The 24,957-nt window shown below is 52.9% G+C and overlaps 1 protein-coding gene across 1 annotated transcript; it reads right to left on the reverse strand.

The window, feature by feature from the left end:
* Positions 1–7,411: 7,411 nt before the first annotated feature.
* LOC112108927 (chemokine-like protein TAFA-5) lies at positions 7,412–23,088 on the reverse strand. Its single transcript, XM_024203242.1, has 4 exons — positions 22,992–23,088; positions 14,949–15,101; positions 13,015–13,142; positions 7,412–7,499 (listed from the first exon to the last, which is right to left on the reverse strand). Exons 1-4 carry the CDS (start codon positions 23,086–23,088, stop codon positions 7,491–7,493), a joined length of 387 nt encoding a protein of 128 aa, XP_024059010.1. The 3' UTR covers positions 7,412–7,490.
* Between the last annotated feature and the right edge of the window lie 1,869 nt (positions 23,089–24,957).

Raw genomic sequence — 24,957 nt, forward strand, 5'->3', positions numbered from 1 at the left:
TGTCAGTTTATCTTTATTCCTGTTTAATCCAAAATGATAACCTACCCACTCACACCCCACACACATCTGAAATAAGAATGCAGATGGGGTTGCATCTGCTCTGTAGGATAAACCTGTACACAGATAAACTTGGGATGCGTGGTAACTAATTCTCTGCGAGTGCGAGCGCTTCGGCATTGCCTTGCTGCTTGCGGTTAGCGGTGAGCACGATTTGCCACCCGTGTCTGTTTACCGCCTAACCTGCGTCTCACCCTCATGGCGTCCCTTGCTTTCTGGTGCGTGGCGTTAGGCACCGCTGGTAGTCAGCCGCCTCCAACCCCTCCGGGAAGCCAACAGCTGTGAGATGCAGTGGCGTGCTGGCATCAGGAGGTGCTAAACATGCTGCCAACGAGCAGCTGGCACGCACGTTTTAACAGAGCTTCTTGTTCCCCGTCAGCTGCTGGCTGGAAGCTTGGCAGCTCTGGAGATGTGCCAGCACATGAGGAGGAGGAGAGCCAGAAGCTTTTGGGGGGTGACAGCCAACAAGCCAAGAGAACTTGCATTGCCAAAGCACGAGGGATGAGAATGCCAAAGCAATGCCTAGATAAGAGAATCAGCGGTGCCAAAGCAGTAAAGTTGGCAGTGCCGAGACCGGATTGCTGGCAGTGCCAAAGCAGGAGAGTTAGCAGAGCCAAGACAGGCAAGCTGGCACAGCCAGGAGGCAGTATTAGTCTCTCCAGTGCACAGGCATTGTTCTTAATTCCATAAAGAGCATCTTGTAAAGTCCCAATCAGTCCTGCTACAGTTGTTGCAATGCAATTTTTCTGCCTCAGTGGCTCAAAGCAAAATAGGTTTCATGCTGTCTCTGGCGTTCCTCTCTGGGGGAGAACAATACTGAATGGAAGGCAGGGCTTGGCACAAGGGATGTTTAGTGGGCCGGGTAGCAAAGATGGGACTGAATTTTTGAGCTCACCAAAATGAGTCCACTCCGCCTGACAGTCTGGGCTACTCCGTTTAGTCAGAGATGAGTGACAGACCAAGCTTCTACCACACGGCCCCCAACTCTGGTTTGGAGGGACCACCTCAATCTCCATGGCCGTTTAACTCCTAGGTTCCTGTCATGCAAAATATGGAGTCACAGCCCATCATAAAGAAATCAGCAACAAAGTATAGAAACAAACAGGATTCCACCTAGCTTGAGTACCAGCTTTCTCTGCTTTGTTTACCAGGGGCTGCACCCTGGCTGGAACTCAGTACGATACGGAGACACCTAATGGCTGAATAATATACTGCAAGTAAATATATATTCGGGGCCATCTCCCAATATTACCCACTTGTGCCAATTGTGGGTATGCGCCCCTGCCCCGTAAGAACAAGAGCGAGAGGTCTTTAGCTCATTTCACAGTGGGTAGCGGGTTAGGGCTTTCAGCACTACCTACCTGGGCAACAGCTACCCAGGTAAACTGCAAGAACCCTGTACCTTATTACCAATCTCTTGAGTCTTCCATGCTGTCACCCCCAATTCATTCTGACCCTCAACGCTGCTTCAGCTGATTTGTTTTAGGGTAATTGACATTGTGATCTATGGGTGGGGAGTGGAAGAAGAAAAGGTAGAAGGACCTGTAGTAAATATTTCAATCCTCTTATTTTAATCTGGAGCACTAATGGAATATATAATCAACTGGTTTTTATGGTGCATAATATTCACCGGTTCAGGGAAATACGTGACTGTGGTGATATTAAAATATGGGTCCTTGGCTTCCTTTATGATTCCTGGCTGGTGCAGGAAGGTGTATTGGTGATTTGATAGCAGGGGGTTCAAGCCAGTCTCTGACTCAGTACTGAGTTGATGCCCCGTGCATGAAGTCAGGGGGGTCTGTGTTGCTGGAGGTGGCCTCTTTTGGATGTTATGCATTATAAGAGCACTACTGGTCATTAATAATTCCAGGCAGGGGGCATAAATTCTTGCGTCTTGACCAAATTACCTTCAACAGGGTAATTACAATCTGCCTTCCTAAAACTTCCCCTGTCATTTTCAGTTGGGTGGAACAATCTTCACTTCCTGTCCTGCGTAATAGCTCTGTGTGGTATTGTCAAACTGCTTCACCCCAGAGGTGGCTGCATTTCAGAGGTTGATGATTCCCATATGATTCTCTATTTATGAAAATACTTTGGGCTCTTCCTGGACACAAGGCATTATTGCCATCCTTTGGAGTGCTTTGTGATTAGTTGGATCAGAGGCTAGTTGGGAAATATTTAGTTCAGAGATGTTAAATAAATAAATGTTTAAACTCTTGCAAGGTGATCATGGAGATGAGCATGATTTAAGTCTTAGACAGACTAGGTAGGTAATTGTGTATTAAATTCCGTGATAACATTTTTGGATGAAATAATTACATTTTAAAAAAGCATGTGTTTTTTTTAAAACAAAGTAATGAAATTACAACGTATCGAGTTACTCCATAGGCATCCATAACAATAACAGCGCCTCATCAGGAAAGGCAAGATAGGAAACTGTGTAACCCAGTGGGTAGAGCACCTACCTAGCTCTCCAGAGAGCTGGGCTCTGTTCCTGGCTCTGCTGTGTAGCCTCTAGCAAGCTAGTTACTGCTCTGTGTCTTCGCTGTTTCCACCTGTGAAACGAGTCTAAAGATACTCTTCAAAATGCTTTACAAAGGAGAGAAGCACTACTAAACTAGGAGCGTCCTTGTAACTCAAATAGCCCCATTGGGGAGGACCAGTTGGCAACCAAAAAGAGAGGGGTGGCAGCCCAGTTCCTAGCAAATGATTGTGTACGTTGCACAACCCAACTCCGGGCCGGCACTAATTGGGGTAGCAATTACCATAGTGGTGCTGTCTGTGCAATACCGTGGTGGCCGTAGCATCTGGACGCCCTCTTAGACTGTGAACTCCTTGGGGGCAGGGACAGCACCTAGCATAGTGCGGCTCCTGGCCCATGACTGGGACTCCAAGCGCTAGGATGATATAAATAATTGAGTGGCAGCCTCAGCAGAGAAGCTGAGGACAGAGGAGGGCCTGATCCAAAGCTTGAAGCCAAGTGGGAGAGTCCCAGTGACTTTGGGCTTTGGCTCAGCCCCGGCATGGGCCCAGGGACCAGTTGAGATTGCTTTTCCAGATGAGGGACACTGCTCTCCTGCCAGCCTGTGTTTTATGGATAATTAAAGGCTCCTTGTCTGAACTGCTCTGTGCCTGGGCTGCAAATCGCCTCTCTGGGTTTGAAGCCGCTTCTCTCACAGACCCTCACGTAGAACCACTCCGAATGGTGCCCTGATAATGACAGAGACTGTTGAACGTGGAAATCCAATCAATGGTAATTAGGTGGAGACATGAATTAGTGCCTTGGAGACTGACTCTCTGAACTCGGGTTGCAGTGGAGGTGGGGGGAGGACGATGAAGCCCTGTAGAACAAGGCAGGTATTTAAATGCCGCTGGCTAGCTGCCCACCCAGCTCCCTTGGTGGCTGCCCAGTCGGAGGAGAGTTCATTGTGCACCTGAAGCACATCACAAAGAGGAGGAGGCAGCTTCTGTTAACCCTGCCACTGACCTGGGAGCTGTTGAAGGACCATGCTTGCTGCTACCCATCCCCAGCTGCATGTGTTCATTCACAGGCAGCAGCCTGGCACAGAAGGAAGAGGAGGTGTTTACGGCTTTGTAAGGGGACTAGAGGCTTTACTCCCAGTCCTGCCGTCCTGATGGGCGGGGCGGGGGACCTTGGATGTGTACAGTAGGGTCAGGTTCTCAAGAGCTCAGCTGCCACAGTTGACACAGGATTTTTCCAAAAAGCTCAGCTCCCAGTGTGAGGCTTATGGACGGATTTTCATCACAGCTGTGCACTCCTCTGCAAACCTGGCTCTTCGTCTCTCTGGGCCTGTCTTTCCCACTCTATACATGGGAAGCATAACTTCCTACTTATCTTGGTGGGGAGTCAGAGGGATAAATTCATTAATGGGGGAGGCTGCTCGGATATTGCAGTGGAGGTGGGGCTATAGAAAAGCCTATCCCACTCCCTCAAGCTCAGTCGCCGGAAAACACAGCCCTCTGCCTAAGGGTATGTCTACACTACAGGATTAATCCGAATTTAGATAATTCGAATTTGGGAAACAGGTTGTATAAATTCGATTGTGCGCGGCCACACTAAGCACCTTAATTCGGTTTTAAACCACATTAATTCGGTGGTGTGCGGCCACACTACCCCATTAACTTAAACACAGTAATTCGGTGGTGTGCGTCCACACTAACCCTAATTCGAATTAACAAAATCGATTTAGGCTCTACTCCGTTCGTCGAGGTGGAGTACAGAAATCGATTTAAAGGGCCCTTTAATTCGAATTAACTGGCTCTGTAGTGTGGACGGGTGAAGGGTTAATTCGGATTAAGGCAGCTAAATCCGAATTAAAGTCCTAGTGTAGACCAGGCCTAAGTGAGGTGAAGGGGAGAAGAGGGCAGTTGGCTTTTGAACCTCAGAGCAGCTGCCGCAGTTCTCTGGCCAGTGCCTTCCGTTCAGGTTGGTGCGCTTTGCCCCCAAAGTTCAGAAAACCAGAGCAAGCCACTGAAATAGGAGGTGGTGGCTGCAGCGTATTGGCAGGCCATGAAGCCTGAAGCAATAGGTTTCCTGTAGGGCTTCCCCTTCACTCTGCCTATTTGTGGAGGGATTGCAGGATCAGGGCCAGGACTTCTCGTGTCGCTGATTCCTTTTAAGATGTGCCCGTTACGTAGTGGCCTGCCAAGCCATTGCCAAGAGCTCCCAGGAGGTAATCCCCGCTTCCCCCAGCCTGCCCTCGCTGCGGCAGTAGGGATGGGGGCAAACCATCACCAGGGAAACAAGAGTCTGCCTGGAAGGAGCCTCTTTGATTAATAAAGTTAGAATTTTATTTCCTTACATTGTCGACATCACAAGTTTTTTGGAAACTTATTACAGTGGAAAAAATTCCGTGGATCAGAGTCCCACTCGCAACGAGATGGTGGGGGAGGAGAAGGACCCCTGTTAATATTTACAAGATGATGGAGTGGGGCTTGCTAGGGATCTTCTCCCTGGCAGCAGCCAGCTCTTTAGGCCACGTGAGAGAGGACTGGGCCAGGTCACCCCTGGGCTGCAGGGAATGAAAAGTGGAACCCAGCCCATGGCCCATCCTGCAATCCCCAACTACAAAGCCACTCTGGGACCCGGACCCGGGATAGGAAAATGCTGTAAATCACCAGCCAGCTACCTGTTGGATCTCAGTTTTGGGGGCACAGAGTGAGACCCCCCCCCCTTGGACAATGCTGCCCCACTGTCTAGCATTCAGAGACCCCCCCCGGACGCCCCGGCAGCAGGGATCAAGTCTCTCCTAGTTTATATCAGTGCCTCAAGGACTCCTGCAAACTTTGATCCACGTTGGTCTTGCTCAGTCTCCCCTTGGCCTGCTCTCTGCCTTCTGCCATGCCGTCCCCTTGAATTGCAAGGGACCTTTCCTATGGGCCTCCTTCCTCCCATGCAGACCCGCCTGTTCTGCAAGGCCTGGCTGCACTAGTGTCCAGATGCATTTCATGTGTGTTGATGGCTCTGTACCTGTTGGTACCTTGGAGAAGGACATGCAAAGCCTGAGATCCAAACTTGCCCACAGCTCGGGGATGTCTGCACCCACGGCTTTGGCTCAGGCGCCTCTCTAAGGATAAGCTCTTCGGGGCATGGACCATCTCTTCTTCAGCTGTGTAGTTCTGACCACTGTACAGCACTCTCTATAGAGCAGAAAAGGCCTGATCCTGAGAGGTGCCAAGCAACTTCAGCTCCCATTAGCTTCAGAGTGGGTTGTAGGCACTCGGGCCTTGTCCGGGCAAGGATTTGGAAGATGTTAACAGCCTAGTGTGGTCAAGGCACTGTGCTTTTAATATGTGTTACACTGGTGCCTTGACCTAGGCTTTAACATGAGCCATGCAACATAGATCATAGAATATCAGGGTTGGAAGGGACCTCAGAAGGTCATCTAGTCCAACCCCCTGCTCAAAGCAGGGCCAATCCCCAGACAGATTTTTGCCCCAGATCCCTAAGTGGCCCCCTCAAGGATTGAACTCACAACCCTGGGTTTAGGAGGCCAATGTGCAAACCACTGAGCTATCCCTAGGCACCCTACCTTGTCTGCACCAGGCCATGAACACAAGTTAGCCAACACCTCCTAAATCCTGGTCTACACAAGGCTGCAACATTGAGCCCTGAGTGCTTCCCCAGCACCCTGACCGGCTCCCCTGACCTTTCTCTTACTTCAACCGTGGGATCAGACCAGTGTGAGGCAAACAACCCTTTCCAACCCAACAGCTCAGGGTCTCAGCACGTCCTCACTCCACCCTCTCTCTCCCTCCTGCCCATGCACACGGCGAATACCTCCCCAGACTACCCTCCGCCGACAAGAACTGAACCCCCGTCGCTCTTTGGGAATCTCCTAGCCAACGTTTCGTAGCAGGGACGTCAGCAGGAAGGTTGGAGGGCACTCATGGGACCCCAATTCGGAACATATAACCCCGTCCCAAGAGCGATGCTTGGCCAGTCAAGGCCCAAAAACACCACCATGGGACCAATCAAAACAAATGAACATGACTCAATTGAAAGATTCCCCCCCCCCACACACCTACCCAGTGATGAATTGACTGCAAGTGGGCGACAGGCTGAGAATTTATTTGTAGGAATAATTTGGCCATTTGTTCTGAGCCACTGAATAAACCTGGGGAAATTGTGAGCTGCTGATGGACAAGCTGCAAATGGAAAGGGAAGAGAAACTCATCAAATCAGTGTTTCCCTATGGAACAACTCACAGCAGCCTGTGGGGAACCTGTGCTACTGGGTGTGGAGTGAGGGCTTGGCTCAGACAGCCCCACAACCTCAGGGGACTCCCCAAAGGGCTGAAGATGAACCAGTGGGGTCGAGATGAGATGACCTTAGCACCTTCTCTCTGGAGCTGTCCCCTCTGCATCCTCTCTGTCTCTGGAGATTGGGAGGGGAGGAGAAATACAGTAAGAGAGAGTTTGCTTCAAGGTGATGGACAGACATCCCCAACTCTCAGCTCCGCTGTGGTTAAACATCAGTCTGCGTCCGTCTCTCCTTGGGTCTCACCTGGGCTGCTCCCTAGTGAGCCAGCCGCAGCAAATATGCCCACTCTTTAACCCTCTGGGTGCCAAGGGGCTGCTCCCTCTGTTCACAATGCAAAGGTTTGCAGAAAGATGCATTTCAGTTAAAACCCCTCCGGACGCCAGAAATCCATTGGATAGGGATAAACCCGACACGTCTTTCCAGCTGTTTGGCATCATCCCAGCCGGCAACAGAGCGGGGCTCCCAGCCCAGGCGGTTCTGTGTCCAGCGTATGGGCTGCAGAGCAGTGTCTTGCCAGGCCCTGCTGCAAGGAGACCGACCCATGGGGATGCGGACAGAGGGGCTGGCCCCTTGCCCCAGGGCGGCGGTATTTATACTGCTGCGGCAGCCAGAAGTGGAGGCACCAGGCTTGGGCCGTCAGCTGCTGCTGTCAGGAGACCTGGGGAAACAAAGCACACAGGGAGCCTGTGAATCCCTCCCTCTTTCTCTGCCTCCTCCAACAGCCCTGGGTGCTTTGGGGCAGGTCGGGGGGGGGGGGGGGTCCCTGGCTAGGGGTTTGTGCACCCAGAGACCCATCTGCTACCTCCTGCCGGGGGTGTCCCCACTCTTCAATTAGCCCCTGCGCCCCACTGGAGCATGGCCTCCATGCTCTTAGCTTGACCCAGTTAGGGACACTGTGGAAAGACCTTTTGCACCCCGGGATGGTGGGGAGAGCCCAGTGCACAATAGCTCTGCCCCCTCCGAGAAGGAAGGGGCCCCAAATGCGGATATCAGCAGGGGACGGGGGTGTCAGCCTACAAGGATGGGGGTGCAGGCTGCAGGGTCCAAACGGGGGATCCAGAGGGGGACACTGAGCAGAGAGCCCTGGACAATGCGTGTGCGGAGTTCGAATGCCTGTGTCTAGCCACAGGGCAGGTGCCACGGGGCAAGCTCGCCCCGCCTCTCCGCCCCAGCCTGGCGGGATGAGAGGGGAGGTTGGCCTCCCTGCCCCGGTCAGTCCTTGGCCTCGCTGCGGGCAGCTCCTGCACTTAGCACTGGCCATATATAGGGTGGGGCCAGGCACCTCTGGAGAGCAAAGTCCTACGTCTTTGGAACAGGTACAAGCATGGCCAAGTGGCAGGGCAAGCATCCCTCTTGCTGCCCTAAACCCTGGCATGGCGACCCCACCTCCAGTCTCCATCCAGTCAGTCCCCGGCACCTCTGCCAAGACTTGTCATTTGGTGCCAGTTATGACAGTGTGTCCCCACTAGGAACTAGAGTGAGACCCATTAGCTTATTGCACATAATCTTCTGATGGCAACGGCTTTTGGTCACTCACTCTCTGGACTGGAAATGAATCCCAGCCCCCTGAGCCATCACCTTAGCTCCCCGTTTCTTAAATGGTTGTAGACGACATCATGCTCTTGGAAGCAAAGGTCTAGCGAGGAGTTTGGCTGCACTATACAATCAGCTCTATGCAGAGTCGCCCAGACAGACCGGGCAATGTAGCTCTCTCCTGACCTACAATCTCACCTGCTATCTAGGTCGGGGCCTCCCCTGAGCCAGGGCTGCCAGCTGGCCCTCTCTGCATGGTGGTATTGCACACAAATGTCTCCCGCAGATTAAGCCGGGAGCAGCAAATCAGTTTCACCTGGGAACAAAGTGGCTATTTATCTCAGGTCCCCAAGAGCTGGCTGGTGCTTTACCCTGGTTGTCCTCTGAGAAACTTGTCTTTCAAGGTCCTGATCTCCTTGCTGAACTGAGACCCAGCCAACTCATCACACAGTCCACAGGCTTGTGCCACAGTAGTTCTCGACCTTTTCCATATTGCAACACGCTTTTCAATAATCTAGCCCCGACATTTATCAGTAGGGGCAGGGCAAGGTGGCTATGACCCCCCTGACACTTGGGCATGACCTCCAGGTCAAGAACCTCTTCCCTAAGCCGGTTGGTTAGTGCCTTGTCTAGCCAGCATCTTCCCCCTGTACTGATCTACTTCTGGTTGGGCTTATTGAAGGAATTAGGGGCTCCCGCTCCTCCACAGGAATGAACTCTGAATCTCAAGGGGGTCAATAAGGAAGGCCCTCCTGACAGTCCCAGGACAAGAGGCATAGAGTGGGGGGAGAGAGGTGGGGTGTGCTGCCCCTTTCAGACCTCCTGGAGAGAGGTTGCAGTTGTGTCTGTTTACTGTGATCCATTTGCTCTGGTGGGGAGGTTTCTCTGCTACAGAAGGCAAGTACGGTTCTGCATTTCCCCCAACTCCTGGGGAGAAATGTGCGGATTCCACACTGCTGCCCAGTGCATCTGAATATTGAATTATGCAAAACAGGGCTGTGTAAATGGGACAGGAGGGCAGTTCTGAGATAGTATCTGATAAATATGAATGCGCTGCTCCTCTCCCCTGGCTCCCACTCCCAGCATCCCAGGGTGGATTTATCTTTCCTTCACTGCCTGGAAATGGCACGCAGTTGGCTGTTGTTCTCTGGAACTATCAGGATCCTTCTACGCTTCACGCCAGGCTTTTACACCAGAGAGAGACACGCAGGGAAATTCAGGCTGAGTCAGAGGGATGGAAGGATGGGATCCCAGCCCAGCAGAGCCCCAATATTCTAGACGAGGCCTGGGCTCCCCAGAAGTGAGCCCACCCCCCATGAACAAGAGTCCTGACATTACAGACAGGGCTCCAGCCATACCCCAGACTTCTCTCAGAAGTCTCCCCAATCTCTCAGAACCAGCTTCAATCCTAAATCCAAACCCAGATACAACTGGAGAAAAGACCCTGATCCAAACCCAGAGCTCAGCCTTATACAGAGACTCAGTCCCAACCATGTAGATAATGCCCTGACAATACAAAGGGTCCCATCCTTTTTAGACAGGACTCCATGGTCATAGGGGCATAGGCCTGGAAGGGATCTCCTGGGTCAAGTCCCCTGCTATCACCAGGGCTGGCGCTGGCAGCCCAACTCTGCAAGGCAAAGCCCTGACAGGACACACAGACCCAGACAGGACATCAGCCCTGGATACAGCGTCCTGAGGCTGCAGATCAGGTCCTGACCACACTAATTAGATTTGTCATTTTGCACATCATTTGACGGTGGAACTCACTGCCACATGATGTCACTGAGGCTAAGAATTTAGCAGGATTAACAAAGGGATTGGACAGTTACATGGATACCATGAATATCCAGATTTAGCATACAGTAGTTATTGCTAACACGTTTTGGAAGGGCTAACCTCATGCTTCATGGCTTCAACTGATCTCTATAAGGGATCAGGAGGAAACATAATGCAGGTTTTCCCCTTAGCCGCCCACTGCAGGGTTCTTGCACCTTCCTTTGAAGCAGCAGGTGCTGGTCACTGTTGGCAACAGGATACTGGGCTAGATGGGGCCCCTGGTCTGACCCAGTGGGGCTGTGCCTATGTAACTAAACAGGAAACTAAACTGTACTTCAGACCCCAGAGATCAGCCCTTTGCATGGGCACCTCATTCTAAACCAGCCAGAGAGCCACATTTCTGCAAAGGCTCCGTCCAGCCCTGATTCCTCCCTGTGCAGCAGAGGGTCCCTCCCACCGGGCCTTGAGACAAACCCGATAACATGGAGATGGCTAGCGGCCAGGACAGCCGTGTTCACACGGCTGCCTGCTGGCGAGATAAACGGCCGTGGGCTGGCGAGGCCTGTCTCCCCTGTGCTGCGGGGAGCGTAATTCGCTCTTCTCCAAATCTTAATGTCTCTGACATTAATAAAATATCCCGCTGCACTTCGGAGGCTCCCACCAGCAGCATCCAGCTCCCCGTTCATTGTTATTCACTTGCTGAGCTGACTGCAGAGCAGACTCCCGGGCCTCGCGCGGAGGGAAGCCAGGCAGCTGCTTCTGGATCTGAGGGCTCCTTTGGAGGAGCGTGTCACTTTGACAGCCTTCAATTGCAAGCTGCACAGACCCTCCTCCACCTGCGTCCCCTCAGCCCTCCCCACAGCAGAGACCAGGGCTCCAGTCTCTCTCGGCTGTCTGGGAAGGGAAAGGCCGAGCAGCCTGACAGAGATGGGCCCCAGCTCAAACCCTGGATCCAGACAGCCCCAGATTTTCGGGAGATGCCTGAAGTCTGAACCTGGATCCAGATCTGAACCTCACAGCTGGCCCCCATAGCTATAACAGACCAAAACAGAACCACCAATCTCAACACCCCCAACGCTTGGGGTCAGAAAGGGTTCCAAATCTGGATCCAGGTTTTCCAGCTCGGGCTTGCCCACTCCCCACCAGCCTATAAAATATCCCCAAAGTTCCTGTGGGTGTTAGGAAAAGCATGCGCCTGTTGGAAGCTGGCCCCCTTCCCCTCCTCTGTGGCACTGCTGCTGTACCATGCCCTACAGCACCCCCTGCTGGGAATGGCAGGGACTGGAGTAGTTGGGAGCTCCCCCACAGCCAGTGATCTTGCCTTCTTCTTTACAGTTCCCGTGCTGGGAGAGGCTGGCACTAAACCAGCTGTGAACCAGTCTGCAGGTTTCAGATGTTTAACATGACAGCATGTGTTGGCTGTGTACAGGTCTAGTCCAGGCTGCAGCCTGTGGCATGGTGGGGGAGCCTGGCAGGCAGTCCCAATGGAGAAGAGGGCCTTCCTTCTGAAGACAGAAGGGAGCAGGTGCCAGAGCCTGCTGCCTGTATTCCCTGCACTAGAAACAAAGCCATGATGCATTTGTACTCGGACAAGGCAGAACCGAACTGGGTCCACTCTATGATAATGCAGGGCCAGTGCTTGTACCAAAGGGACACCACCTGTTTATCCCGTCCCTGGGGCAGAGACGGAGCTGAGTGGAGTCTGTGAGTGGGGGTTGGCAAGTGGGCACTAGACCGTCTGCTCTCCCTGGGGGATGGAGCTAGGTCTGAGAACAGGCCTGCAGGATCTACTATTCTCTCCCTGTGTTAGCAAAGCTGATTCCCTTAGGTGCCAGCAGCTGCCTCCCTGTGCTCTCAGGACAAGCGGAAGGAAAGTACCTCGTGTTGGGATTTCATTGCAATTTCCATCAAAGCCCACTTTAGCCAGAGGTCTGTGTTTCTTGGGGCCGTTTCTCCCGTCGGGGTCTGTGCACGTTGCGTGGAGCAACCACAGTGCTCTGCTCGCCTGTCTGGAGTAAGAGACAGCAAGCTCCCTTTCCCGCCATGCAAATATTCCCCCTTCCCTCCCTATACCTAAAGACTTGACCTTCCCCATACACACGTGCATACTAGGAGAGGGATGGTCTTGTGGTTAATATCCAGGTCTAGGAGGCTGGAGATCTCAGCTCTTATTCTGACTCTGTCACTGAATCTGTGTGAGCAGGTCACTTCCCTGCTCTGTGCCTCAGTTTCTCCATCACTCTAAGATGGGATAACAACTAGGCTGACCTGTCCCACCCCTCACAGGCTCATTTGCGAGGTGCCTAGGCCCAGACCCTTAGGCTCCTAAATAGCTTTAACTCCCATTGAAATCACTGGGAGTTAGGCTCCTAAATACTTTTGAGGATCCAGGCCCTAGACAATATGGTACTTTTTAAGCCAATCTCATGATCTTCGGACGCCTGCCTCATGATCTTTGAATGGTTGGGGTTGACTGTGCAGGGAGAGGCCTGGAAATGCCCATCCCCACTGAAGCTAAGATCAGGCAATGGGAGTGAAACCAGTTTCTCCGGCAAAGGAGCACCCAGCCCTACGGAGACATGTTTATAGCCTTTCCTTATTGCCTGTCCTGGTTGGTTCCTGGAATAGCTCTCTGGGCAGAGCAGCTCAGGTTTTACTGGCATGAGCTGATGGGTGGGGGGGGTGTCCTCACTCACCCATGGAGACAGACACACACCCCGGTGATTCACCTTCTTTCCCAGCTAACACCAATCCCCCTCTCTCCAGATACCTTCAGACCAGGACACCCTCCACCCCCACCCCCGGCTGGTTCCTTCTCCCATCTCAGTCGGGTTGGTTACAGGGAGGCAGGAGTTACTTACTGTGACGGTTTTTATTCGGCCCAGTCGTCTAGTGCAGCTCCAGCCTGAACGATTTATTAACAAAGTGCACTGCTCCCCTTCGTCACAGGGCTCCATCCCGCACCACTGCTTACTGGCAATGAACTGAGCTGCCAGAGAGAGCGGGGGAGGGAACGGAGCATGGGGAGGGGAGGGAGAAATTAGAAGGGTTATGAAAGAGGGTAGAGTACAAAGGGGAAAAAGATGGGTATATATAGGGATGGATAGAAAGGTGGGTGTGTATATATATATATATATAGGGATGGAGAGACAGATGTGTATGGGAGGGATGGATAGACAGATGTGTATATATAGAGATGAATGGATAGATGGGTATATATAGAAATGGAGAGACAGATATGTATGGGAATGGATAAATAGATGGGTGTATATATAGCAATGGATGGATACATAAATGGGTGTATATAGGGATGGATGGATAGAAAGGTGTATATAGGGATGGAGAGACAGATGTATATGGGGATGGATGGATAGATAGATGGATGTGTATACAGAGAGATGGATGGATGGATAGATGGGTGTATATAGACGTGGAGAGACAGATATGTATGGGGATAGATAGATAGATGGGTGTATATAATAGAGATGGATGGATAGATGGGTGTATATTGGGATAGATGGATGGATAGAAAGGTGTATATATAGGGATGGAGAGACAGATGTATATAGGGATGGATGGATAGATGTGTATATAGAGAGATGGACGGGTGTATATAGACATGGAGAGACAGATATGTATGGGGATGGATAGATAGATGGGTGTGTATAAGGAAAGAAAGATGGGTATATATAAGGATGGATGGATATGTATGGGGATGGGTGTATATAAGGATGGATGGGTAGGTAGGTATGAGGAGAGAGAGGGCACAAGATTAAACAAGAACAGGAACAATTAAGGACAGTAAAATCAAAGAGAGTGGAAAGAAGGGTTGAGTTATTCAAAACAAGGAGACCAGGAGATAAAATAAGAGCAAAATAAAATGTGTCAAAGGGGCAGAGGAGAAAGGGAGAGAGAATTGAGGCCATTAGGGACAGTTTATGCAGAAAGTTACAATCTGTATCATTGTAGCACCTTAGAGCAGCCTCTTGTGTTCCCCACGCATAGGGACACCTGCCACCTGTGAGGGACACCTTCCCTATGCAGAGCAACCTGAGATGACATGTCCCTCCCTCCCCAGGGCTCCACGTGGCCCCTGACAGCTGCGGGCATAGCAACACTCCTGCTTGGATCAGTGGGACTTTCTTTGCAGCACTCTGTCCAGCAGGGCCTCAGCACGCCTCATGCCTCCCTGCACTCGTGCAGTGCCCGGGAGTGGAGAGGAGTTCGCTTGTGAAGCTGGACTTCCCAAAAAGTTCAGAGCCAGATTTTCATGGGCTTGGCACCCACAAACGGGCCAGATTTTCCAAAGAGCTTTGCACCCCCCCTCATGTTTAGGGGGTTCTTCCCCTCCCTTGCCCCCCTCCTTGCTACCAACAGATATAAACCCTGATACAGCCGGACGTTGCTGGACCGTGAGTGTTCTCAATGAGCAGGCGTGTGTGTGTGTCACCATGGACCCCACCCAGGACTGTTTGACTGTGTGTCACTTCACCTGTACGGTTAGCAGCTCCCAGTGATGATAGGGGCCTGTGTTTCTGGGCCAGGCAGGGGTGCTGAGAGCCATTGAACTAAACGCTAAACCCTGCATGTGATGGAAACCGCTTCAAGCCAGGGGGTGCAGCCTCACCCCTAGTTCCAGCCCCTCTGGGAGCAGGAGGAGCTGAGTTCTGTGGCTGCTGTCATCATAAAGTCCCAAGCGCCCATGGCGTGCATAAGATTGAATGAAAACCAAGAAGCCCCAGGCAGCCCCATGGCCCTGGCCCGTAGCACTCTGGAGCAGTCAGAGATCTCTTACCATCCACACAGGCAGGTTTTGTCCTCGTTGTGCCTGCGACTTGGCCTCTCCTGCAGGCACAGCGTGCTGTCTGCCGGGCGATCATCCTCCTGGGGTGGCTGAGGTCTCTGTTCAGCGCCGTAATCTCACACGTCCCCACCTCCAGCTCCTTCCCTGCAACGAGACACGGGGACATCCAGCAGCCACGGCGCAGTGAGAGCGCCAGGGCAGGGCACCTGCGCTCAGGGTGCAGCCCTTGTAGCAAGAACAGGAGGTGGGAGTCAGGGCGGCTGGGTCCCATGCCCAGCTCTGTCACTGACTTGCTGTGTGTTCTGGGCCAACAGAGTCAAAAGAAGCCACTGATTTTTGGATGCCTCTGTTTCTTGGGAGCCCAGCCAGAGCCAGCGAGGGCCTGGTTCTCAGAGGGGCTACCAGCCTGACGCTCCCATGGACTTTAGATGGCGGAAGGAAACCTAAACCCCACAGAGGTCCAAATCCATCAGTCCCTATTGAGTTCAGTGGGAGCAGTTCCTCCATGGGACTTGAGCCTGAGTCAGGACAACTCTGGAGATGGCCCAATCTAGAGAAAAGGCTTTTCACCTCCCCCCTGGCCAGGCACCGAGCACCTTCCCTCAGCTCCTTTCCTGTCCCATGGGGCCTGGGAGTGGCTTACAACATAAGCAGGGTGCCTCTCCCCTGATCAAGGGGAGGAGGGGGAGTCCTTCGAACAGCTCTACTATGATCCCAAGCACAGTCTGCAGCTGTGGCATCTCTCTATTTCGGACAGTCCTGCTCCTTCAAATGAAAGAAACTCCACCTGTTTGCCATTTACCCTATTAGCTGGATAAAAACACTTGCTCCTTCCCTTCATATTTTTCCAAATTGCACAGATGAAAAGAGATGAGATCACTGGGATTTATATGGAAGCATTTGGCAGGCCTTTTCCTATTTATTTGGCCTGTAATATATAAATTCAATCTGGACTCTCCCAGAGTAAGCTGTTTGTTATCTGAGTAAGTAGATGTGGGTGGGTAAGATGTTTCTATTAGAATGGCATTCGTCAGGTCTGACTTGCCTCGGAGTATGTTGTTTTATGCCTTTGTTTTGATTAATTAGGGCCCGGTCCTTTATTCCTCATGACAGTCGTAGCACTGAAGTCAGTGGGGAATGGTCTGATGGGGAAGGATTCCAGGATCAGGCCCTTCATTTGGGCACGTCTACACAGCAAAAAAACCAACAACAACAACATCCCTGTGGTGAGGAGTCTCAGAGCACGGATCAGATGACTCAGGCTCCTGGGGCTGGCACTGCGGGGCTAAAAATAGCCACGTAGACGTCTGGGCTCGGGCTGGAGTTGGGGCTGTGAAACCAGGTGAGCGGGGAGGGTCTCGGAGCCGGGGCTCCAGCCCGACCATCTACATGGCGATTTTTAGCCCTGCAGCGTGAGCCCAAGTCTGTTGGCCTGGACTCTGAGACTCGGTGAATTTATTTTTTTGCTGTGAGTAGATGGTTTGTTTGTGGGGAGGGTGTTGTGGAGTTTTCTGGTTGACTTTTTAAACTTTGGGACGCTAGCTATCAAGAGGAATGAGGAGGTGCAGTCGTCAGGGCTGAGACACCTGGGACCTTGGGCAAGTCACTTAGGCCCAGATCCTCAAAGGTATTTAGGCACCTAATTTCCACTGATTTCAATGGGAGTTAGGCTCTGATCCTTATGTGTCTTAGTTTCTCTGTGCCTCGGTTCCCCATCTGTACAATGGGGATAGTAGCACTGCCCTATCTCCTAGGGGCGTGAGGATAAACACATTAAAAATGGTGACGCGCTTTGAGATCTATTGTTGAAAAGTGCTACAGAAGAGCAAGGTATGATTATTCAAAGAGTGTGAGGCAGTCGGATGTTATGGCGATGCGGGCCATGTAAGTACCTATGATAGCTAGAGATGGGTCTCAATTGGGATTATTTAGTCTACAGAAGAGAAGAATGAGGGGGGATTTGATAGCTGCCTTCAACTACCTGAAAGGGGGTTCCAAAGAGGATGGATCTAGGCTATTCTCAGTGGTACCAGATGACAGAACAAGGAGCAAGGTCTCAAGTTGCAGTGGGGCAGGTTTAGGTTGGATATTAGGAAAAACTTTTTCACTAGGAGGGTGGTGAAGCACTGGAATGGGTTACCTAGGGAGGTGGTGGAATCTCCTTCCTTAGAGGTTTTTAAGGTCAGGCTTGACAAAGCCCTGGCTGGGATGATTTAGTTGGGGATTGATCCTGCTTCGAACAGGGGGTTGGACTAGATAACCTCCTGAGGTCTCTTCCAACCCTGATATTCTATGATTCTATGATTCAATTCCTGAGTGTGTAGAAAGCAAGAGCTAAACTCTGATCCAAATGGGCTGTCCGTGGAATGGACCGAAACAGTGAACTCTGTCAAATCTTAACACCTCCAAGCGCTGGCGCTGAGTTCTGGCCCCAAAAGCAGGTCTGCATTTGATGGTTCGGGGTCATCAGGAAATCTAAAAAACCCACTGAAAATATTTTCTAAGTATGGTTATACTTCAATAATAACCTTCAGCTCCCGCTCAAGTGAACGGGAGTTGGGCACTTGCCACATCCCAGAATCAGGCCCTTAATTCATAGCAAACGGAGGGCAAAGCATTACAAAGCTTTCAGAACTTCTTTGATCCTTAAATCTATGATCCTCATCTGGCCTCACATAACAATAGTGCCTGAGCACCTCACAGCCTTTTAATGTATTTATCCTTAGTCTTTTCTGTTTTTTATTGATCTGAAAATATAGCCACTTCTTTCTTCAGCAACAGCTTCAGCCTGCAGTCATGCTGAGTAACTGGATGCGGCTGCTTTGTTCTTCTTGTGTGGCCTGCTGGCTGGAGCTTCTCTGTTGTCCTGACAAATACTGAGCTGGCTCCTGCTCCCACTAACAGGGCAGTAAAACAGGAGGGACTCCATTGAAGACAAGCGAGGAAGGCCTGGAGAGTTTTATTGCACTCACTGTCTGGTCTCCTCCAGCCACACCCAGTGCTCCTTCTGGATGAAAGCCAGCAGAAAACCTACACTGCTATACCTTGTGCCAGGCTCTCTGCCGGGATTCCTGGACAGCCTGTCTCACCAGCGCAGCCACATTTCCATAGAACGAGTGCCCTGCCCCTCAGGGCAGACTCTGGAGTGATATGATCAGGCCTGACTCTCTTAAATGCTCCAGCTGCCCCGCTAACCAGCTGGCCAGAAACCCCTGTGGGCCCATGCTCTGCTCCACCTGTCTCTCCCCTGAACTGCAGGCTGCTTGGTTTCAATGCTGGGCCCAGTTTGAAATGTGCCGGGGTCAGGCACTGTGGAATTCACTGTGCTTGGAGCTCAGGATGAGCCTTGAAGACATGAAGCGGCGTCTCTTCAGGTCAGCCTCCTGCTCAAGGGAATAAGCCATCCAGCTCAGACTGTGTCTGTCCACTGCCTGGATGCTCAAGTGTTAGAGCGACTGCCATGGATGGATGGATAACGAGCTAGCATGGTTTTCAAACACAAATTGACTCCATCCACTCCCATCAGCTAAACCAGCTTAGGAACCAGTTTAGCTGGAACCATTATTCAAGACAAGTTTACGCCCAGTTCCCTACACTTGGTTCCCAGCCCAAGCAGGCCAAAGTGGGCTCCCAGCTTGCAACCTGACTTGCAGATCCCTTTAACAGAGAGACCATCTCATGGATGCCTCCCCTGCCGTCTATGCTTCTGAGGCTGAGATGGACACCCAGCCTTCTACCCAGCCCTGGGAGCTATGTACATGCAGTTCCCAGTGCTGCGAAAGGCTTTCAGTACAGATGTGGGGTGAAATGAGGCTCCTGGGGGAAGTCAGTGGCAAAACACCTGCTGAGTTCAATGGACCAAGGCTATTAAACTTGGCATTTAAAGTGGAAGAGCGGGGGAGTTCGCCCCCTGGAAGGGTCTGGGTAACTGAGTCAACGTAGGTTTTAAATGCACAGCAGAGGCAACACTGACGAATGCCAATGGACAGCTCCAGTTTGTACTTGGTTATGAATCCAAAGCCTCCGTTCCTCGGGGCAATTATTTAACACGCTGCTATCCCTCCCATTACATTGAAATTAATTGTGTGCCTGGCATTCAAAGTGTTCCTAGATTTAAAGCAGCCAGTGCATGTAACTCTAGATCTCTGTTTGCTCCTGCTTCTCGCTCCTCTCTCAATCAGCCCCTTGAAAATAGCACTGAAGAGATGGGGCGTTTTCTCCTCCTCTCCTCTCCTCGGGTGACGTGAGTGAGACATCTTCAGGAGCATCAGTCTGTATTAGACTAAGAAAAGCACCAAGTGGAGAGAGACAGGAGAGAGACAGGAGCAGGAAAAATTCACTGGGCTGAGATGTGCACCCCATGGACCATTCCTAAGTGATGGGTCAATAACACTGACAATCCCTCGTCATTACCAAATTTTAAAAAATGCACGGACCAGTCACCGGGGAGAATCTCTCAGAAAGGGAGTCTGTGGACGAGTATTAGGGGCTTCGGCCATCATTCCCGGCCTCTGCTGGGTGGAGGCAGGGTCACTGCTGAAGAAGCGACCCTACGGTCTGCTACAGGCAGTCACAAGTGTTTTATAGGCAGCTCCAGCGTGAGCCATGTTTGGCCTAGTGTTTGGTAGCTTTGAAGCCAGTGCTGTTTGCTGCCCACAGCCAGGCATCCTCTGGGCCAAATACTGGTTCCAATGAAATCAGTGGGAGATTTGCCATTGATTCAGCAGGGATTATGGTTTGGTTTGGGATATGCCTTGGGAATCTCTGGGATCTGCACCAGGGGGATTCATTCACCACCACCCCTGCCCACACATACACTGCCAATTAGCTGTGGCCATTTGGACGATGGGGGATTTCAATAATGTCCAGAGGAGATTGTATGAGTCACACATTGCAAAATGCTCCAGCACAAGAATGATGGCAGCTTGGAGAGCATCTAATATGGATCCAAACTAAATCCTCCTTCTAAAGGAGGGGGCGCTGCCAGCTCTGCATTCATACACAACTGCACGCCACAAGGAACGCAAGAGAACTGCTCTGAGTTGTTTTATTCCATCATAAGAAGAGTGAGAAGAAACTCTCAAGCAGGGCAAGGGCACTGAGAATCACGGCTCTGAAAACGTTAGGGTCTCTCTGAAATTTCTCTGCTCATTTGCTTCAAGGGGTGTTAATTTCAAAATTTGCTCAGAGCCATTCAAATTCTACACTCTCCAGGTACCCAGCCAGAGAGAGAGGGGGGTCTTTTGGGGCCACTGGTTTTTAAATCAGAACTCCCCCTTGAAATTACTGGAAACCACTTCCCCCTCCACCCGGCCACACGCACACACATTTGAGCATTATACTTCGCACTTGCCTAGAGAACATTAACTGATTAATCCTCCCAACCCACATCTGATGTAGTTAAGTGCAACTGTCCCCTTTACACAGACTGGAGCAACTAAAACACACGTGTGTCAAATTGAGAGCGGGCCAAATTCTCACTTACTCCACTGTGAATCAGGAGTGACTCCACTGAAGTTACTCTGGATTTACACCAGTGTCACTCAGAGCAGAAATTTGGGCCAGAAAGGTCACATGATTTGCTTAAACCCACACAGCGAGTTAATGGCAGAGCTGAAGTTTGAATTTAGGATTTCCTGGTTCAATCCGCACCTCTCTGACTAGGCCTTCTCTCTACCCATTTGCTAAGCAGGGCTTTCTGGTTTAATATCTTAAATCAGAAAGACGCTGGGGTTCCTTTCCTCTGACATTTGCAATCTGCTGCGGCCCCTTACCTCTAACAATGCTTTACAAATTGCCCAGCAGGGGGTGCTGTGGAGTCAGGAGCATTGCACCCTCTAGCTGTCCTATCTTATAGCTCTGCCAACCCAGCTGATGCTTTAGCAGTTCTAGCCTCTTCCATGCCCGAGGCCAGGCTTGAACTTGTCTCTTGCTTGGCTGAGTAATGCTGCATCATTTGAATTATTGCACAAATGTTTAGTTACAGTTGGTAATTGTGGCATTATTTATGGATCCACATGGCTCAGCAACGCTCCTCTCACGTCCTCATTTGCAAGCGCAGCCTCTGGAGGCGAGGGAGACGCGGCCGGCTCGCTGAAGCGCTCAGTGTAACGGTGCTGATTCAAGGGGCGAGCAAGCATCTTGGCACGGTTTGTTCAGGTTGCTGCCAGCCCCGGCAGTCACGCGGCAAATTAGCAGCAAGAAAGCGGAGGAGAAGATTGAATGGCAAATCAGTTACGTAGCACGGGGCCTGTCCTTTGAGGTGCCAAACAACCTCAATTCACGCTGGAATCATAGAATCATAGAGTATCAGGGTTGGAAGGGACCTCAGAAGGTCATCTAGTCCAACCCCCTGCTCAAAGCAGGGCCAATCCCCAACTAAATCATCCCAGCCAGGGCTTTGTCCAGCTGGGCCTTAAAAACCTCTAAGGATGGAGATTCCACCACCTCCCTAGGTCAAGGGGCACAGCACCCCCACAGGATTGAGCCCCACAAAAGGGGAGCGTTCTCAGCCATTTGTCACCCCAATTTCCATGCCGTTTTAACAGCTTCTCTTCCAGTTTCCCACTGTCTTTCCTTGGGTCATGTGTGAAACCCTCCTCCCCCGTGTTGGCAGCATTTGGGAGACAGACCAAGCAGTGCTGGAAGTGAATTTCATTTCAGCTATAAAAAGGATCAGTACTGCATGAGATACCATCAAAAGACAAGAGAGAGAGAGAGAGATTTCAGCTCTCATCCAATATAGATGTCTGGCCATCCCCAAGACGCCTTCTGGAAACCAGCTGGGACATCACTGGAAAGTGGGACACTGAACTAGATGAAGTTCAGTCACTGGAAAGATACAGCGCCCCCCAGTTTGAAGGAAAAGGGAAACTGACAGTGCTCTTCAGGGTTTTTTTTTTTTTTAACCTGGCAGTTTTCCTTTCTGTGTCCTACTTTCACTTCTCTCCCCCCACCCCCCTTGTCTGGGAGAAGAGTCACCCTGGGAACCCAAGCTGCAATCCGCATTATATGGGACTCTGTACAATTAAAGAGAGTTCATTCCCAAGGGAGCTTATTTTAATTTATCCCATGTAAATATAACAGCCCCAGCCCCCATGGCACTAATATTTTGCACTTTGTAGCACCTTTCATCTAAGCGCTTTACCCCTGTTAATAAACAATCCTCAGTAAACCATGATCTCCAGTTCACAGATGGGAAACCAAGGCACAGAGAGACTAAGTGACTTGCCCATGGTCCCACAGGAAGTCTGTGGCAGAGCCCAGGGTTCAACCCAGACTTCCTAACTCCCAGTCCTGTGCTTCAGACCTTAGAGTAAACTTTTTCCCAGGGTATCCCCACATCTTCAGGGAGAGATTGTCCTATGGGCACATCCCCACTCATGATGGCACAGACCACTTCCCTTCCCACTGGATGACACCGCAACTGCCTTACATGGAGAGGAATCATTAGGGAAGTACTGACTGTATCTCATGCTCTTTCTAATGTGATTTAGCAACTGGTAACAGGGAGGAGAGGCAGCCCCATCTCTTGGGCCAGCTCTGACCTAGCCCCATTGGACCCAGTGCAACACGCAGGCCCAGCATCCTCGGGAGGGAAGGGCAGCCCCAGTTTCCTTGGTGAACGGCTCAGCTCGCAAGGCTTATCAGGCCCCCAGACTCCCAGTCCACAAAGAGGTGAATCCTCCCCCTACTGCAGGCCAGCGCCTCTCAAATTGAAAACCAGTCCAGGATTCTGGCCAGGCACCTGGCAGCCAAAGACTGAGCCCAATGGGAGACTGAACCTCTTCTCCTCTGGGGAGCCCTTGCTGGAAAGTTTGCCCCCAGCCCTTACAGCAGGAAATGCTAACTCTGCTATGCTAAATCCCAAAGAGGCGGGGGATCCGTACAGGTTGCATGGCATCAGATGGCTCTGATGCAGGCTCTCTGGGGTGGCATGTGGCGGAAGGTGACACAACCCCTTTAAAACTCCCACTGCCCCAGCTGGCACAAGCCAGCAGCCTTGGCAGGCGTATGATACAGCAGAGACTTTACCTTCCTTAGGCGGATGAGAATACAAGAGCCAGAAGAAGAGGAGGCAGCAAAGCGTGGCACCAATCCCTACAGAGAGCTCTCTCCAGCCGGCCAGCATCCTGAGTGGGCTGGGAGGGGGGCGGGGAGGCAGGGCTGGGCCCCCTCTCACGCTGCAGGAAGTCGTGGTCCCCTCTAAATCCAACTACCAGGGCCGTCTCCACCTGGCACAGGATAGCCCAGCATGGCTGGGGAGCAGCTGCATTCCCTTCAGAGGAGGAGCAGGAGCAGGGGCGCTGGAACCATTTGTACAGTGGGGGTGCTGAGAGCTGTTGAACCAAACTGTAAACCCTGGATGTGATGGAAACCACGTCAAGGGGGGGGGGGCGGCAGCCCCCCTAGTTCCAGCCCCTCTGAGCAGGAGGAAGGCTGCAGCAAGGGAGCCCCCAGCTCCAGCCAAGCAGGAGAGCTGCAGCTCCAGGGGCACAGACTGGTTCCTTTAGTACCTGGGTCACCGCATCCCAGCCTTGCAGGGGGACCCCACGCGCGGGGGAGGGGGGATCTGCCCCTCTCGAGGGTGGCTCCTTGTCACAGCTGCCTGCACCGTCCTGTGCTCCTGGTCCAGGCAGGGTCAGACTCTCACCCTCAGCGGGCTGGATTTTTCTAAAGCCCAGTTTCTTCCAGCGGATGAAACCCGAAAGTATCCAGAAGATGCAGCCGGTCCACCCGGCTTCTCTTTGAGGGTCTGGGCTCCAGCGAAAACGCCTTTGCTGCCCGGCGGGGGCTGGAGGGAGCCCGGATCGCTGGGCAGCTCCTTTGCATTCAGCCCGCAGAGCGGCGGCTAATATTTCCCCCTGGTTTGATGCAGTTTGCCAGGCGAAAGCCAGGCGGTAATTCTCTCTCCGGCCCCGCACGCAGCAACTCTGCGCTTCCCTCCCGCAGCTGGGTAGGGAGCGAGGCGGGCGGCAGGAGGATTCATGATAGGGATGGGGAGGGGTAGCAGCCCCCCCCGCCCCCCGGCTGCACCTTGGCAAGCTGACTTGTTCCGCTGGGCGGGTGGTCCTTCCAGGCGCCAAGCTCGCTGCCCGGGACTAGGCTCGCTAACCTGTGGCGGGTACCCAGGAGCAAACAGCCCCCGCCATCCCGGCTCAGCTCAGCAAGCGGCAGGGGAATCCCGGGAAGCGCAGCGGGGGTGGGGGGTGGGATCAGCCCCGGCAGGTCCCCCCCTGCAAGCTGAGACTTGCCACAAAGCCCCCCCTCCCCCCCTCTCTTGGGGTGTCAGCTCGCTGCAGCCTGCGGATTGCAACCCCCCTCCCCCAGTGCTGCTGCAACCCCCCGCCCCACGGCTAGGAGCGGTGGCGTCTCTGCAGCCAGCTGCGGGGGGGACCCGCGGCCGCTTCTCCCTCCTCCGAGCATCCCCCGGGGCTCTGGCAGAGCCTCCGTCTCCCCCCTCCGCCCCGGCCGTGCAAGGAGCCCCCCCGCCAGCAGCCCGTGCAGCCGGGGCTGCCTCCCCCTCCCCCGCCCTGCGGAGCCGCTGCCGAGGGGGGGGTCCGGGCGCAGGGGAAAGTTTCTCGGCGCGCGCCGGCGGCTCCCGGGAGCCCGAGTTCCCCGCCCGGGAAGGGCTCGCGCTGCAGCGCCTCCCGCAGCCGCCCGGCCTGAGCTGCCGCAGCCTCGCCGGGCCCGGCTGGGAGCGGGGGGAGGCGCCCCCTGAGCCCGGGGCCAAGGCCCGGGCCGCGCACGCAGCACTTCTCTGTTCCAGCCCGGCCAGAGGGGGAGCCCGCGGCTGGGATGCAGCCTGGCGCGGGTGAGCGGCTTGGGGCTGGGATGCCCACGTCTGGGGGGCGGGCTGGGATGCCCAGCGCTGGGGGGGGGGGGGGGGGGGCGGGGGGGGGGGGGGGGGGGCCGGTGGGCAGTACTGGGATGCCCAGCGCTGGGGGGTCTGGGATGCCCAGGGGGAGGTTCTGGGATGCCCAGCGCTGGGGGGGGGGGC

Source organism: Terrapene carolina, unplaced genomic scaffold, assembly GCF_002925995.2.
Source record: "Terrapene carolina triunguis isolate 2854851 unplaced genomic scaffold, T_m_triunguis-2.0 Scaffold604, whole genome shotgun sequence".
Taxonomy (NCBI): Eukaryota; Metazoa; Chordata; order Testudines; family Emydidae; genus Terrapene; species Terrapene triunguis.